The following is a 15,407-nucleotide window of genomic DNA, read 5'->3' as shown; positions in this document are numbered from 1 at the left end:
CAGTGGTAATAAAGTTGGAAGAACTGAAGTCATGCCATCTCCAGGAGCAGGATGATACAAGAACAAAATCCTCTGGAACTGACAGAAGGAGGTCAGGGGTGGGATAGCAGCGGTGCTGGTGACACTGACACTAAAGGTAAAAAGAGCCCAATTCATACCTAATATAAGCCACAATTTCAGGGCAGCCACATCAGTTTACAGCACCCAAGTGGCTGATCATGTGAGAGATTGCTCATAGGCTGAAATTTTTCATGGTCTCTTATATGACCTTGAACAGTGATTTATTCTGAGACCCTATTATTTTTTCTTCTCCTCCCCAAATTATCCATAATCTTAATCTTGGCTTCATTTTCAAGTATGTGGCACAAATACTGACACCCATGCGTAAAGCTTTATGAGACTTTCCAGAAGGAATCTCTAGGGAAAGAAAACGGAGTAACATTAAAAAAAAAATAAAAAGGGAACTGCTGGTAGTCCTGCTCCTGGGACCAATCCACTGTCCCCACAACTCAGACAAGATGCCTCTGAGTGTGTGTGTCTGGAGAAGAAAAACATCCTCATATGGTTAAAAATCTCACAGGGACCACTTAAGCTGTAAGTGTAGACAAGGACGAGCTGCACTCAGCATGGTTTCAGTCACCGTGCAATTCATGCCTTTGATTACCAAGCACTCAGCTCAGGTCCATCAGCAACCTCTATGGGTAAGAGAGGGCTCCTTCTTGCATAGCTGACTCATCCCAGATGCAGCGAGACAAGGGATGGCAAGCGTGGTGTGCGCCCATCCACCTGAGCCAGCTTTCACCTGGCCAGCCCAGGTGAGGAGAGCAGTGGTCCAAGCCAGCAGATATCCCAGCTCCCAGCGAGGTTCTTCTGCCTGAGACAGTAAGATGAAAGTCAGATCTCATGTCCTGAACTTGCACTTCTGGCTGTGAACCAGAAGAAAGGGGTGTGAGTCAGCGCCGCTGTGGCTGTGCAGCAGCTGTAAGCTGTTGTAAGCTGTTGAATCAGTTCATGGCCATTTCAGAGGAATCCCACCCACCACTACACCTATGGCATTTCTCTCTGGTGCCACTGAAATGGGTTTAAATAGTGTAACGAGACAGACACTGCTGGTAACATGCTTGCTTTCTCTCATCTGTTGCCTCAACAAGCCCATTCAGTTTTTAAGTTAGTGTATTTATTAAAAAATAAATCAAATCTTAACCAGTCTTCTGCTCTGTAAAAAAAGAAAAGATTCTTATGCTCAAGCCCCTTTAACTGAGGCAAGCATTATCTGTACTGTTACTGAATGGGTTGCTGAATGTCCCTTCTTTTATGGAAAAGAATAGTATTTCTTTGACATATTATTTATAGTTGCTTACAATTAGAATTTGCAACTTACAACTGCAAAACTGCAAATTCCTCAGTTCTCACTGGAGTTCTAACAGATTCTCTTAATTCTGGGATGTCCTTTTCTTTTTCCCATGTCTCAGAACAGGTTACCAGTCCTTGGGTCTGCCAGGCAGAAGGACATCTATCTGAGTTCATGGAGCTTGGCTTTACAGATGAAACCAAGGTGTTCCAGACCTAGTCAAGCCAAATACATTAACTAATCTTGCTTCTCTCAAGCACATGGTACAGGGGCAGCAGCCTACCTTCAAGGTTGCAAAGGTGCTGTTTTCAAACAAGATCCTTATTGCTTTCTTCAAGATGCTGTATTAAGCAAGGAACAGAAACATAAACAGAAAGCAGATGATGTTAGTGAGCAGTGGATGACGTTTCAACAATTAAATTAATGCAGAAAAAGAAAAAAAGCAGGATGTTTCCAACACAGCCAGGGAGACGAAAGTTTTGTACATCCAAAGGAAAGTTGGAAGCAACAATCTTTACACCTGAATTCCCAAATTTTTATCTGAAGACACCTGAAGGGAGCACAGCAGAGGCCAAGCAGGTTGTTCAGACTCTGTGCTTGAAAGTAGAAACCAAAGTCTTTCGAGTCTGCTCTCGAGATTCAGACATTCCTGTCAGCAGCACGGGGTCTGTCCTGTGCTCCACTTGGTAGAAGGGACAATTCTTCAGGTGTTCTGACATGCACATGACGTCATTGCGCTGCCATTTGTGAACTCTGGAGAAGAGGCTGCTGAACTGCCAGATCTAATGTGGGAAAGGGAAAGAAATTGGCGATATAAAATGGGGATGGTGGTAAAAACAGAAGCGGATTTTAATTATCTATAGATTCTCACAGTGGGCGTGCATTACTCATACTGGACAGGCTAGTGAACATCTGATTGTGCAGGCCTGGCATAAACAAACGTGGGGTCTGTATTGTTTATGTACCTCGTATTTGCTGGTTTTTCTGCTTTAGTCATCACCTGCCATTTTTAATGGAGAAGTCACTGACACTGTGATTTCCATGGTGTCAATCCAGTGCAGAGCATGAGGAAATCCAGGACACCTGACCACTGCACCTCTGCAGAAAACTCCATCACATGTGCAGTGTGATCCAAGATGTTTATAAAGCAAAGTGACCACAGCATGCTTATGTGATATGTATCTCAAAGAAACCTGACAACATAAAGACCTTCCAAAGCACCTATTGGCAACTACAAAGCAATTACCATTACAACACTGTTACCATTCACCCCACACCAGAAAACTCTGGGAAATATAAGGTTAAAGTTATTACTAGAGGACATACACACTTGTAGAAAACAGAAATGTGCAGTTCAACTTTTCTGTTTGCAGTGATACCATGCACCATTTACTGATATACTAGCATGTAATGATAGGACCGTGATTAAGTGACTTTAATATTTGCATATACCATTAAATCAAATTAATTTTTAAAGATTTCTTCTCCATAAAAATGTTTCTTCCTTGGAAAGAAGGATAATATGTGGACGTGCCATGCTGAAGATTGCCTGACCCTGTCCTAGTTCTAAGTAATAATAGCTATGATACACAGTAGTCAAGAAATTTGGAATTACAAACAATGTTTTCAAGCAGAGTCTGTGCATTGGAAACAAGATTCCTGTGTGGTCAGTACAGAGAGTTACCATGAAAAGGGTTAGAGAGTCCTTAAACTCAATGCTGCTGGTTTGAAATTGCACTACAATAACTGAAGTTACTTGCCCTATGATTGGGTGGCTGGAATGTCTTCCTTTTACTGAAGGAAGCCACATCATCGTCCAGTAAATTATTTCAGTGGCTAATTCCTGGTCTGTATTGGGCTAATTCAACTTGCAGCCCCCAACACTTTGTTACACAGATTTTTTAACTCGTCATGCTTCATGTTTTCTCATAAAAGAGAGTACTTTATATTAATAAGAAGTCATGAATTGCTACGCTTCCATTTAATAAGAATCAAGAAGTGGAAATCTACAGGGCTCTGCTTGAAAGCCAGGTCCTTAGATAATTTCTGGGAGTCTCTTGTGGACCTCTAAATTCTTATTCCTAGATCTCCGTCTTGTCTGCTTGGTCAGGCTGAAGTCTGTCATGCTACATTTTCAAACAGTTTCATGTGATGGTGGACTTGATAGTGTTAGGTTAATGGCTGGACTTGATGATCTTAGAGGTCTTTTCCAACCTAAATGTTTCTATGACTATATGATATGATGTTAGAGCAGAGCAGTTGCAAGGCTAACAGCTAGAAAAAAACCCCTGTAATAACTAATGTTCAACTAGGACTCAGACTGAGTTGTGCTTATATGTTTCTTCCTAAACAGCCAATAAGGGTAGCAATTTTCCAGCACAAACAGTGGGAGACCAGCTTTGCAGAAGGTGATTTCCTATCCCCATGCTGCTCCCTCACGCACAGTAATCCTATGAACAACTAATCATGAAAGCCCTTGGGGTTTGATACGAATGCCTGAGCCCCTTTTACAGCCATGTCTCCTTGTTCTTTACCTTTTTGGCATTCTTAAGTATTTCGACATACCCTAGATTGGCTTGTAAAGAACAAAAATAAGTATGAACATCAAGTTCTTCAACAATCTGTGAGTAATGCTTAAATATCAGGAATTCTTAGTTCCCAGTGCCTAAAAACGGTGCACATGCAAGTGGGTTACCCAAGACAAGCTTGGGTGGGGACTTTCAGCCAGTCAGAAGATACCTAGTTACACCTGCCCACCTTTGCTAGATGTGCTGCACTTTACAGCCCTGCCCCTGACAACAAACCCTTGTGCAAATTCACAACCTCATGAACGTTCCCCACATCTGCACGCCTATCTGCAGCTTTTCTTGCTCTTATGTTTATCTGATGAGAACTCGTGTCTGTTTTTCCCAGTGTCACAGTCACTTGCCTTTTTGTGGGCTCTCCATGAAGTACCACCGTGGGAATATCTTTTTTTCTCCCAGACCAGCAGGACCATTCCCCTCTCTTGAAGAAGAGTGGCACAGATGTCCCTCATGAGCACTGACACTTGTGATAGTTGAGATAAACTGAAGCTGTCCAGAAATCCCGCAATGTACTTGAGCACTTCCACTGGGAGGCTGCTCAGCAAGTCCTTATTTCTTCCTCGACGATCCACTGTGAAATTGCACTTCCCTGGTTCAGCAAGAAGGGTGTCCACCTCTGGCTTTATAGCAAATGTCTTGAGAGGCTTGCTGTATATAACCTTGGCCTTAAGTCCATCAGGGCGGAAGTGATTTTGAACAAAAGGACATCCCAGGTAGGCCAGTGGGCAGCGATGCTGGAACCATCCATCCAGACATGACTGGATATCAGCGTGCACATTCTTGAAGTGGGATGGGAACTCATCCCTCCTGAAGAAATGTCTGCAAGTGAATGTGAAAGCTGAACTGCTTTTGTTGTGTCTTCTGGTTACACAATCAGTGTAGAGCTCCATGTGGAGCTCTTCTGGGCTTTTTTCATCCAGAACATCTGCTAGAACAGCATTGGAGGAGAAGGGTTCCAAAGGAAAGCTGTATGTTTGTGTTGCAAAATCCACAAAGAGTCCATCAATACCCCTTGCTTCAGAGATCTCATGGCCTTTCAGCTCTTTTTCCAGGGCACACAGCAGTGTGGCTTCAACTATACTTGCCTTAGGTAGTTCTTCTACATTTATTCCCAGTTCTGAGGTATCCACTGACTTGTCTGAAGTTGGCATCTTGTGGCCCAGAGCATCTCCCAGTCGCGCTCTTTTGCCACAGTAACTAACTGGCACTTTGAAGGTGTAGACAGTCTTCACCTCCTGGGCTTCCAAGTTCCCATAGACAAAGTCTTTTTCTTTGGGAGTGCAAGCAGCTATCTGGCCAAAGCGGATGAGCATTCCACCATGATGTACCAGATACATGTTGTAATCACCTACACCAACTTCCTTCTTCAGCCTTTCCAGGACCCCTTCTTGCCAGGGAGCCATTCCTTTCAATTCTCTACTTGGTGTTACTTGTTCAGGCTTTTGGTCCTTTGCCTCTTCTGCACCGTCAGGTCCTTCCTTTGCCTTCTCTGTGGAGCTGGCAGCATGAGAGGCTGGTGCTGTCTTCTTGGAAGCCTCCTCTGTCTTTTTTCCTGTGCTGGCTGCTGAGCCCACAACCTGGCAAGCCAGGAGCTCTTTGCTGAAAATGTTCTCCCAGGTTTTGTAACTTCCCAGGTCCATTCCCTCTTTGTCCTTTGCCAGATCTTCACGCTCACGTTGGCTGAGCTCGGGCAACTGGTCTTTGCCCTCTTGGGCACCACAGGCGACTCCCCCCACAGCACCTCCTTCACCACCCATGGCTTCGTCCAATAGCTCTTCCACTTCATCCTTTTTCCTCCACTCTGGAAACAACTCAGCTATTTTCAAAGTCCTGAAAAGTACCTTCTGGTCTCTGAGTGCCAAGGCTGTGTCCAGACACTCTTCATTTAAGGTCTCCTTCATAATGTTCTTGTGGAGGGTGGTGTCTGAATCCACGTTTGGCCAGCGATTCCACTCCATTGAGCAGCAGACAACACTGGCTGGACAGACCTGGAGGTGCTTCCCCAGCTTAAAGCGGGCCATGGAAAAAGGACAGCCATAGGCTGAGTTGAGGCAGGAGACCTGCTCTAAGGGACAGAGCAATTGGTGCTCCTCCTCCTTGCACATGTGGAAGGTGGCCCCGCAGTGAAGGCGGCAGCTGATCACCATGCAGGAGACGGAGATCTCAACTGGCGCGCGGCAGTGCCGGCTGAAACATCGCTCACAGTGCCTGTGCTGCCCAGGGGGAGCTTTCTGGGCCCGGTGCTGTGTGTAGCAAAGACAAGAAGACAAGAGTTATTGCCAGAAGGAGGGGAGATGGCCACAGACCCTCTGTGCTCATCCTTGGTTTCTACATATCAGGTGCTCACATGCACTTCTAGCGGGAACAAGACTGTGGGCAAACGACTGCCAGCTCTGTACAGTCACGGATCAGCTCCGATCCCCACAGTACAGCGTGGCCTGGTAGCGGCACAGATATAAATAGATAAGGTCCTCACTTGTTAGCCCAAGCAGCCAGGGTTTGGGAGCGAGTGGTTTTCTATCCCAGTATTTACACTGGGGTGGAGCCGGCCAGGTGGGGCTCGTTAGCCCTTAAAGGCAACCCACCTACGTCCTAAGGACCTCGCTGCCACTGTCCAAGCTCGCTTGGCCCCGGCAGATGAACCTTAGGATTAAAGGGTGGGCTCAGTTCCGCGCACACTGTGTCTCACCTAAAAAATCCAATGCGCAGGCTGGAAGGTGTAAAGACCTTCCCCAGATCTTCGCTCGCGAAGACTGGCCATTATTATTATTGTTTACACTGGGTCTTTCTAAACCAAGCTGCTGAAATCAAGACTGCCAGAGGCACAGTGAAGGAGCATTCCACTTCCTCAACGCTGGGTAGGAAAAAGGACATTCCTTTTTCCTCTCTAGAGAAATTAGATGGTCATTTGGCTTAGACATCCTCTCATCTCCCATAAAAACATGAGTGTTGCACAAATGAACCTCCCTTTGCTCTACACCAGCAAGGCTGAGAGTGAGAATTATCTTCAGGATACCAGTTCCGAGTGCGGAAAACAGCCTGGCTAAAAAGGCTAATTTGCCTGGCCTTTTTAACTCTGCTTTCCTGATTTACCCTTATGCCCCTTGATGATGCCTGCATGTTGTGGAACAGAGACTGCAGGGAACTTTCCTTCAAGCAGGTTATTTGCTACTTCTACTTTATTCAGAACCTGGAATAAAGTGATGCCTTGGTGTGAGTTTTGGAGTGAAGCTCCAGAGTGTAATGGAGGCTTGTTGCAAGGTTATATTCACTCCAATAAATTAATTTTTTTTCAAATTTTTTTTTTTTTTTACAAACAGCCTTTCACCTTTCTTCCCCTTGCTGCCACCAGTGAATGCTGACAGGAGGAAGGAGAAGATGGCAGGTATGGTTTATTCCATGCTCCTGTCCACATCACCCTGCACAGATAGGGCAAAAGGGGAGCAACAAAGGTCTAATCTCAACAGAGCTTTTCCCTTCATATGATGGAGCAGGGGAGGCCACCTGGAGCACCTCTTTCACATTTTGCTCCCTTCGGGATTTGGTTTAGATTATGATCATATTAAAACTGGTCACCACTGCTCTGCTTTCTCCAGTTCACCCTATGTACATATGACAACTCATCATCAAACACTGCCTGGAACTTAATAGGTGATCCTAAGCTGATTATATTTTAGATCCATTTTATGAGGGTGTTAGTGACACCACAAGGGGCCAGAAAACAGAAAAAGAGGTCACAGGCAATAAATAACAAATAATACCAGTCTCTGTTTCATAAATTCAGCTGCCACCAGGCAGCTCCATGAATTTAAAATTTGCAACCAACAGACTGAACTAAAAGAACAAGTTGATGTGCCAAACCAAATGTTTTAGAAATTTAAACGAGTTTATTATACAATTAATATATATTATATATATTATTTATATGTATTAATTAAATGTTGTCTTAAGGAAGACTGAGTTTATGCTCTCACACTTCCATAACAATGTGGCTTCAAGTATATATAATTTTTTTCTCTCCTTCCCTTAAAACCTTTTACTGAGGTCCAATAGCAAAAAGTAGAAGTAAAAGAATATGATAAAAGGTTATCACTACCAGATTACTATGTTTGTGTCACAATGAACCACTGGCTTCAGTTTAATTATTGCATTTCTCATTCTTCCCCAGTCAATTAAATCAGTTTAATGTAAAAATAATGCACTTAGAAGACCTCCTTCAAAAATATCTCAGTTCCCCTTGCTCATAATACCTCTACTCTTGCAATAATTCCAGGTAATAGCTGTTAATACTTCCTACAAATGGAAAACCAGAAGAACAATCCAACAGCAAGTGAATGGAGATGGTGGTTATCATGAGGCATGCCTCTTGTTGTACAAAATACAAGAACATAAGAAATTAAATTCTGGGTCAAACCAGAGGTCCACCCACCCCTGAAGTTTTCTTCAACAATGTCTGTAAGAGATGTTGTTTAGGGGGTCTTTTCCCCTCACACACAATTGTTGGATTACAGAACTAGAGGCTGCTCAGTCACTGCTTAGAGCTACTTCCCTGGGTATCTTCAACTGGATATCAGTAACTTGGCCCAAAGAAGAGCAGCTGTAACCAGCAAACTCCCAACCTCTGACCTCCTGCTACTTGTTGTAAGGGCTGCATTCCAGCTTGATTCAGCCCACTGTGAGTCTTCGTGGAAGAGGAAAAGCTAATCATAAGGAGGAAGGGGAGTTCTGTTTTAAAACAGGACCCAGGGTGCTTTTCTGTCTTTGTGAAAATGGGAAAAAGATTTTTGGCAAGTCTCTCCACCACACCTTCTATGCAGTAGAAACTACCATATGCCCAATAGACTCTAGTTTGGCTCTGAGAAAAAACAGACATTGGTAGCAAAATAATTAAGACTTTGGGTTCTTTTTAGCGAAGATTAAAGAGAACACAACAGTGTTTACCGAGATGTGAGTGCTTTTGCAACCCCAGGCTTAAGTGATTTTGCCTTTAGGAGAGCTGTGCTGCAGAGCAGACGGGCTCAGGCTCAAGGAGAAGCGATGCTATGTGAAGCTGCTCCCCTCCTTTTTGAAGGTACTGTCTTAACTTGTTGTCTTTCACACTTCCACACCCTGGCAATGGAAGACACGAACAATACTGGAGAAGGAATAATGTCTGGTAAAGGCAGTGCTCCTGGGATGCTGCACTGAAGACCACACACTCATGTTTGAATTTGATGTGTATTGATTGCTCAATACAACTTTGTTCCATCTTTTGCAATTTCCAGTGCTGATCAATGCCTGCTTACAGTTCCTAGTGAATCAACCCCATTCCCTCTCGGCCCTGCAGGATAAAGGAACACACCCTTGGTGGTCACTTTATTCAGAGACTTACACTCTGAAGTATAAGGCTCAGGTGCCTTCACCTTTGCATGGAAGGAGCTCCAGACAGCGATGCAGAAAATAATATTTTGTCACTGCCCATTATGACATCCCTGCCTTGCCTTGAGAACCACTGGCTTCTGTACAGGGCTGACACCAGCGTGCAGCCCAGAGTGGCCTCAGCCACATCCAGCCCTTAAATGTGGTTCAGGGTGGCATCTGTCCTGGTTTAGGCTGTTTGTTACACCTACATTTATGTGGCTCAGAGTAGCAGGAGATACAGATGGGTTTATTTCATACTGGCAGCGTGCTTGCTGCTCTCATTCTTGTAGCATTTTGCTGCAAATATAATCTCTAAAAATAGTCCCAGCCATGACTTGCATAAGGTCAGAGGAAGGCTGGCTACATTACACTGCAGCACAAACACGGATGTGTTGTGTGAACAATACTTTCCACTGCAAAAGTAACTCTTGGGGAGAAATAACTGATAAATAAAAATACATCAAAGGCACAGGCCTTATTGTTCTCCAAAACACAGAAAGGACTGATTGCAAAGTTTCTGGAGAGGAGCCTGCTTTCACATTGCTGTATGCTGAAACAAACCCCATCTGAATCTCATGTAGGGAAAGAAAATACATGCTTTGTTTATGAAAAGTGACCATATCAGAACATTCAGATGCAGAGTCAGTCCCCATCATTATTCAGGTATATTTTTAGTTGAGTTTACCTCATCTCTAACTTGCATATTCTGTTCTTTTCAGACAAAATATGTCTATGTCTCTCTTCTCATTGTTAAATCTGTGAAGTTAGAGGACAGGAAGAAGACACAGAGAATTTTTTCCTGATATTTATCAGGGTTTGAATGCTGCTTCTGTTCTGACATGCCAGTAATCTGGAGCTTTGTATTTTAATTGATGATCCAGTTAGCTCTGTGGTTTAGTTGATGTTATTACTGTCAGCATAGGAGCCCCTGGTGGTCTAGCGGCAAAGGCGCCACGCTGTCACCGCGGAGACCCGGGTTCGATTCCCGGTCAGGGCCACTCCCGGGCAGGTGGGGCTCGTTAGCCCTTAAAGGCAACCCACCTACGTCCTAAGGACCTCGCTGCCACCGTCCAAGCTCGCTTGGCCCCGGCAGATGAACCTTAGGATTAAAGGGTGGGCTCAGTTCCGCGCACACTGTGTCTCACCTAAAAAATCCAATGCGCAGGCTGGAAGGTGTAAAGACCTTCCCCGGATCTTCGCTCGCGAAGACTGGCCATTATTATTATTATTATTATTATTATTATTACTGTCAGCACACAAACTACAACTTTCAGAACCCTCAGCAGAAAGTTTACAAATCTTTGCCTCAGTAAGTTTGATACATAACATCCAGAGGCAAGTGACATGCAGACATGTGAGGTGATGAAATGTTTCTCTAAAGACGTACACTTCTTGTTTCCCTGCAACTTGCAAAATTTTTTAAGATCTAGGTTAGCAAAAAAAAAAAGCAAACCAGAAATGCTAACTTCAATCATGTTCAAGCTACTGTGCAAGAAAGGATGCACATTGCAGTCCACAGTCTGTCCACTTTGGTAAATCTTTATTTTTAGACTGTCAAGACAGCAAATCAAGTAAGGCTTAAAAATATACACCTGCTATTTTAACTGCAGCTATGTTTGTGTCTGAGGCAGATCTGTTCAGTTATTGTCACACACAGTTTATAAACTGATTACGATTTATTTTCAGGAAATATACATTTAATTCAGTTGCAGTCAATTAGCCAAAATAACACTAGTGTTTTCTTATTTGGTATGTGCTATATGTGGCTGGTACTTTGATATACTAAGGTCATACATTGTACCTGAGCTCTTTGCACAGAATCAGGGGATACCTCCCATTTTGAAGAAACATGAGAAAGGGTCACTCAGACATCCCAGATAATGACCCTAACAAGTGCCTCTGAGATAAGACTGTGAACAAACTTGAAACACTCTTGCTAAATTTTACAATATGGTAATGACCTCTTAAAAAAAATCTCCGGAAAATTTGCATCCAAATGCTGGAGCCAAGAATGGTAAAGTTACATATAATGTTGCAACAGAAGGAATGTTGAATGTATAGGCAGATAGGTGATGTTCTCTATTTCTTTTAATCCTCATTACTGAGTATATAGTTTATCTTATTTTTATCATATTGAAATCTCAAGGTGAATAATTAATTAATATCAGAGTTATTAATTTTCTTACATGGTTTTTCAGTATATTTAAAATCTTAGATCTGAGGGGGTTCACAATCAATAACAGAATTTATCTTTGCAGTACTAGAGATGCCCTTAAGGTTGACAGATACTGTTGCTTCAATTTGGCAGATATAGAATTAAAGTATAGAAATATGAAAATAACTAGCACTAAACATTTTATGCAAATAAGTAACTATACATGCTGGTCATGGAGATGTTCAGGTTCTGATGTTTCACTTGCAGTTGCATGCCTCCTGCACAAAAACCCTGGCAGAGCCTGCCGCAGAATTACATTTTCTAGGACACCATCTAAATCTCCTTAAACTAAAAATTTTATTTTCCTTTCATGCACCATTCTTCCTCAATCAGTACTTCTTAACAACCTGGGCAAGAAATCAGACTTGGGTCTCTTTGCTGAACAGATACTTTTATTTCTTAGTGCTGAGGATGAAAACACTATGATTTCACAGAATATTCTGAGTTGGAAGGGACTCACAAGGTACTGCATTTGTACCTGAAATCCTGTTCTTTGATACAAAATAAAAAGCAAATCCAAGCATGCCACCACCTGGAATCACAGTGACCCCTAAGTAAGTCAAACCCCACCCCTCAACGCCAACAGCAGGGACAGCCTGGGTGACCACCTTGGCATTAGGCATAGCAGGTCACTGTCCTTCTGGCACACCTGCTCTGCAGTTGCCATTTGGACTGATCTTGCACATGCATGTTGCCAGCCAAGATTTAAATGAGTCAGGCAGTGAATATGGTACAGCTCAGGGTAGGTGGAAAGACAGAATAAAAGGTATAGATGAAATCGTGATCAATAACGTTAATAACCTTCTAGCGAGCATGAGCAAGCCCAAGTTTTGAGGTGACCTTGAAAGACTTCACATGGAATCACTTTGATTCCAGGGCAATCCTGGCGAACCTCAAATCCTCAGTATAAGATGTGAGGAGGGAAAGGGTTTTCCAGGAGACAACTGACCTGCTAGATAAACCCAAAGGTGGAAGGATGAAGCTGTGACAATTATGGAGATACTCCCTCTATTTTTTAGCTGGGGACCATCTGGGTGAGGCTATGGTGTTTCATGGCAATAGCCATTAGTTCAGAGTTACTGAACAGGTTGGAATTGCTTTTTACTGAAAGAAAAAAAGCTTTAGAATTTCAGGGATGGAGTAAGTCCACAGTATTCTCCATCAGATGGGCAAAGGCTTCAATCCATATTCCTTGCTTTTCTTCCAGAGCACACCTGCTACTCAGGTTCTCACAGGAACACATCAGCTTCTCTTCAGCTCCCTAAACCTGACATGCAGGACCATGGAGCTCAAGGGAATCTGTTGCACTATCAGGCCTCCTCCTCACCTGGAAAATCTGTGCTGCACACAGGCAATAAGGTGGTGGCACCAAAACTTGCTTGTGCAATTTCTGTTTGGTGAAATGCACCAGCACTGGTACAGGAAAAGCAGAGGAGAGTTTGGAGTAGTGAGGCACAGATAACACAGGGCACTGCTGGAAACCCCACCCTGCATTCCCCACTATGAGACGTGGATCAGCAATATTTCTTACTCCTCCCTACCTAGTGCAATGTAGCCACAGCTCATCTAAGACAAACCCACCCCAAAATTTCAAGTGCTGAAGTGATCCCCTGAGCTGGTGGCACAGTGCAGGTTAGCCCAGAATCAGCATCTTGTGCTGGGCATGTTGGGGAGTCATGTGGGAGACAGACAGGACAGGAGGCTGTGACATGGAGCTGCTCTGCTGCTCCTTGGGCATGGGAGGGGGCCCTGTGCTGTCCTTGGTAGACACATAGTCAGGCAAACTCTCACTTTGCATCAGTAACTGGAAAGTCAGTTTGGTCTTGGTTTGAGTTCAGCAAGTGCTTTAAAATAGTAAGTTCCAGTCTAGTTGTAGTTTGATGGAAAAAAAAGGAATGGTCCAAACCATGGGTTTTTCTCTTTTGGCTATTTTACACTCTGGTAACAATCTCATTAACATACTTTTCTGAAAACTTATTGATATAATCTAGTGAATGGCTTTAAGAAAAACATAAGGCAGCCCAAGGCAGGCACTCACTTTAGAGAATTTCAGAGCTATTGGTTAAGATCTAAGTCATAAAAAAAACACAAAAGAGAAGAGATTCATGAATAAAACTTGTTAAGCAGCCACAAGACTAAATGGTACAGTAGTACCTGTAACTCTTGTAATTCTTACTTTGCCATTCATTCAATCTGGATTGCCAACATAAAGTTTGCAGTCTGAGTCTAGAAATGTCATTAGATTTTAAGTCTGAGCATTTTTGCCACAAGATTGCTCTTGTCTTTTCCCTGACCCTTACTGTATCTCCTTGTCTTACTTCTCTCAGAGTTTCCTGAAATTACAGAGACTGAATTTTTGATTTATCATCTGACCCACTGCTGAAGCTCCCATCTTACAACCAGCATCTTAGTTCCTAAAAACCCTGGATACGGTACTGGAAGCTACAGCTAATTTACTGAATATATTATGGAGGGTTTTTTTTTAGAGTAGTATGTCACAGAAGTGCTCACACTTACCAGCTGCCTCTGTTTTAGGGAGTCATTTAAGACATCTCACAGTTATTCTACTTCATCTTAATTACTAAGGCTGTTTTGAAGATGCCTTGATTTTTATAGCTCAATAGAGTAACCATTACACTGAATAAGGTTTGTCCAGTAAAAACTCCAGCTCTATTTAAAAAGCCTTACCTTGATCATAGAGCCCCTGTGTATGTACCAAACACTTGCTCTCCTGGTTGTGCTCAGCTGGGCTGAAGTGAGGTGGGTGAGGGAGGACTGCAAGCAAAGAAAGGGAAGAGAACAGAAGGACACGGAGCAAGCCCAGGCAGAAACATCAAGTAGTTTGGGGATGTTAAAAATAAAACCTGTGCATGTGACCATGTAGCTCAGTTTACAGAGCAGCCTCTTTCACTGTATTTGTTAACACTGTCACTTCTGGACTGATATTTCACAGACAAGATGAGAGGCAGAAACAATAATACTCTGTGCCCCCTGTACGAGAGGAGATCAAAACCCCTTCCAGAGCCTTGTATCAGCTCCTTGCTGCTCTCTGATGGTGGTTCGCCCTTTACAACTTAATTCCCCTTGGTGCTCACACCAGCTTGTGGTTTTTGCTGTTGGAATTGTCACCCCAGCTCCCATTGTCACCAGATTCAGCAGGTGGTGCAGACAGCAATGCTGGGTTTCCCATCCGTCCACCAAACAGGGTGGACAGAAAAGAGAGCAGGTGTGGCCCAGACCTGAGCAGCCAGGTAGATCTGCCTGCCCACCTCCTGGGGACCCTCAGGAGACTCCCCAGCTCATCCCTCCACTGCACAGTGAAAATGTTCCACCAGCCACCAAGGGCAAGCCTCAGGGTACAGCTCCCAGTGTCACCCTTCCTCAGCCAAAGCTGGGGAAGTAAAGGAGCAAAGGAGAGCAGTCATGTTTTACTGTTTTAGCATGGACCCATGAAAGCATTTCGTGGTGAGTTTCATGGTGAGTATTTCATACTGATGCTGAGTAGAACACAGGTACTGACTGTCAGTGAGGTTCAAGGGTGCAGATGGCGCAGGCACTGCTTCTCCCTGGTGGGTGCTCACCTCATCTGGTTGCAGACACCTCTTGTGACCCTGATGCCATATGTGGCAACCTTTCACCACCTCAGAAACGCAGAAAACCTTTTGGCTATAGCGGCTCTGAGATCCTAAGTCCCGATGAACTTGTTACTTTGCCTTATCTTTCTCTTTCCCTATCTCTGATTCCCCAGTGACTCTCATAGTTTGAAACAGTGCAGGCAACTGTTTTCATTTTTAGGGCTGAACAAAATGTCAGTGGGTGACAACCAAGGCTTGCTGGTGCCAATCGCAACTTAGTA

At 43.7% G+C, this 15,407-nt stretch overlaps 1 protein-coding gene across 1 annotated transcript; it reads right to left on the bottom strand.

Moving 5' to 3' along the window:
* Positions 1-520: 520 nt before the first annotated feature.
* Positions 521-14,431, bottom strand: FBXO40 (F-box protein 40). The gene is made up of 3 exons (XM_050333838.1): positions 14,240-14,431; positions 4,281-6,179; positions 521-2,133 (listed from the first exon to the last, which is right to left on the bottom strand). Exons 1-3 carry the CDS (start codon positions 14,429-14,431, stop codon positions 1,936-1,938), a joined length of 2,289 nt encoding a protein of 762 aa, XP_050189795.1. The 3' UTR covers positions 521-1,935.
* Positions 14,432-15,407: the final 976 nt, after the last annotated feature.

Source organism: Myiozetetes cayanensis, unplaced genomic scaffold (assembly GCF_022539395.1).
Source record: "Myiozetetes cayanensis isolate MyiCay16 unplaced genomic scaffold, myiCay2020 scf5-8, whole genome shotgun sequence".
In the NCBI taxonomy this organism is placed as follows: domain Eukaryota; kingdom Metazoa; phylum Chordata; class Aves; order Passeriformes; family Tyrannidae; genus Myiozetetes; species Myiozetetes cayanensis.
This window is presented reverse-complemented; position numbering and strand designations above follow the sequence as displayed.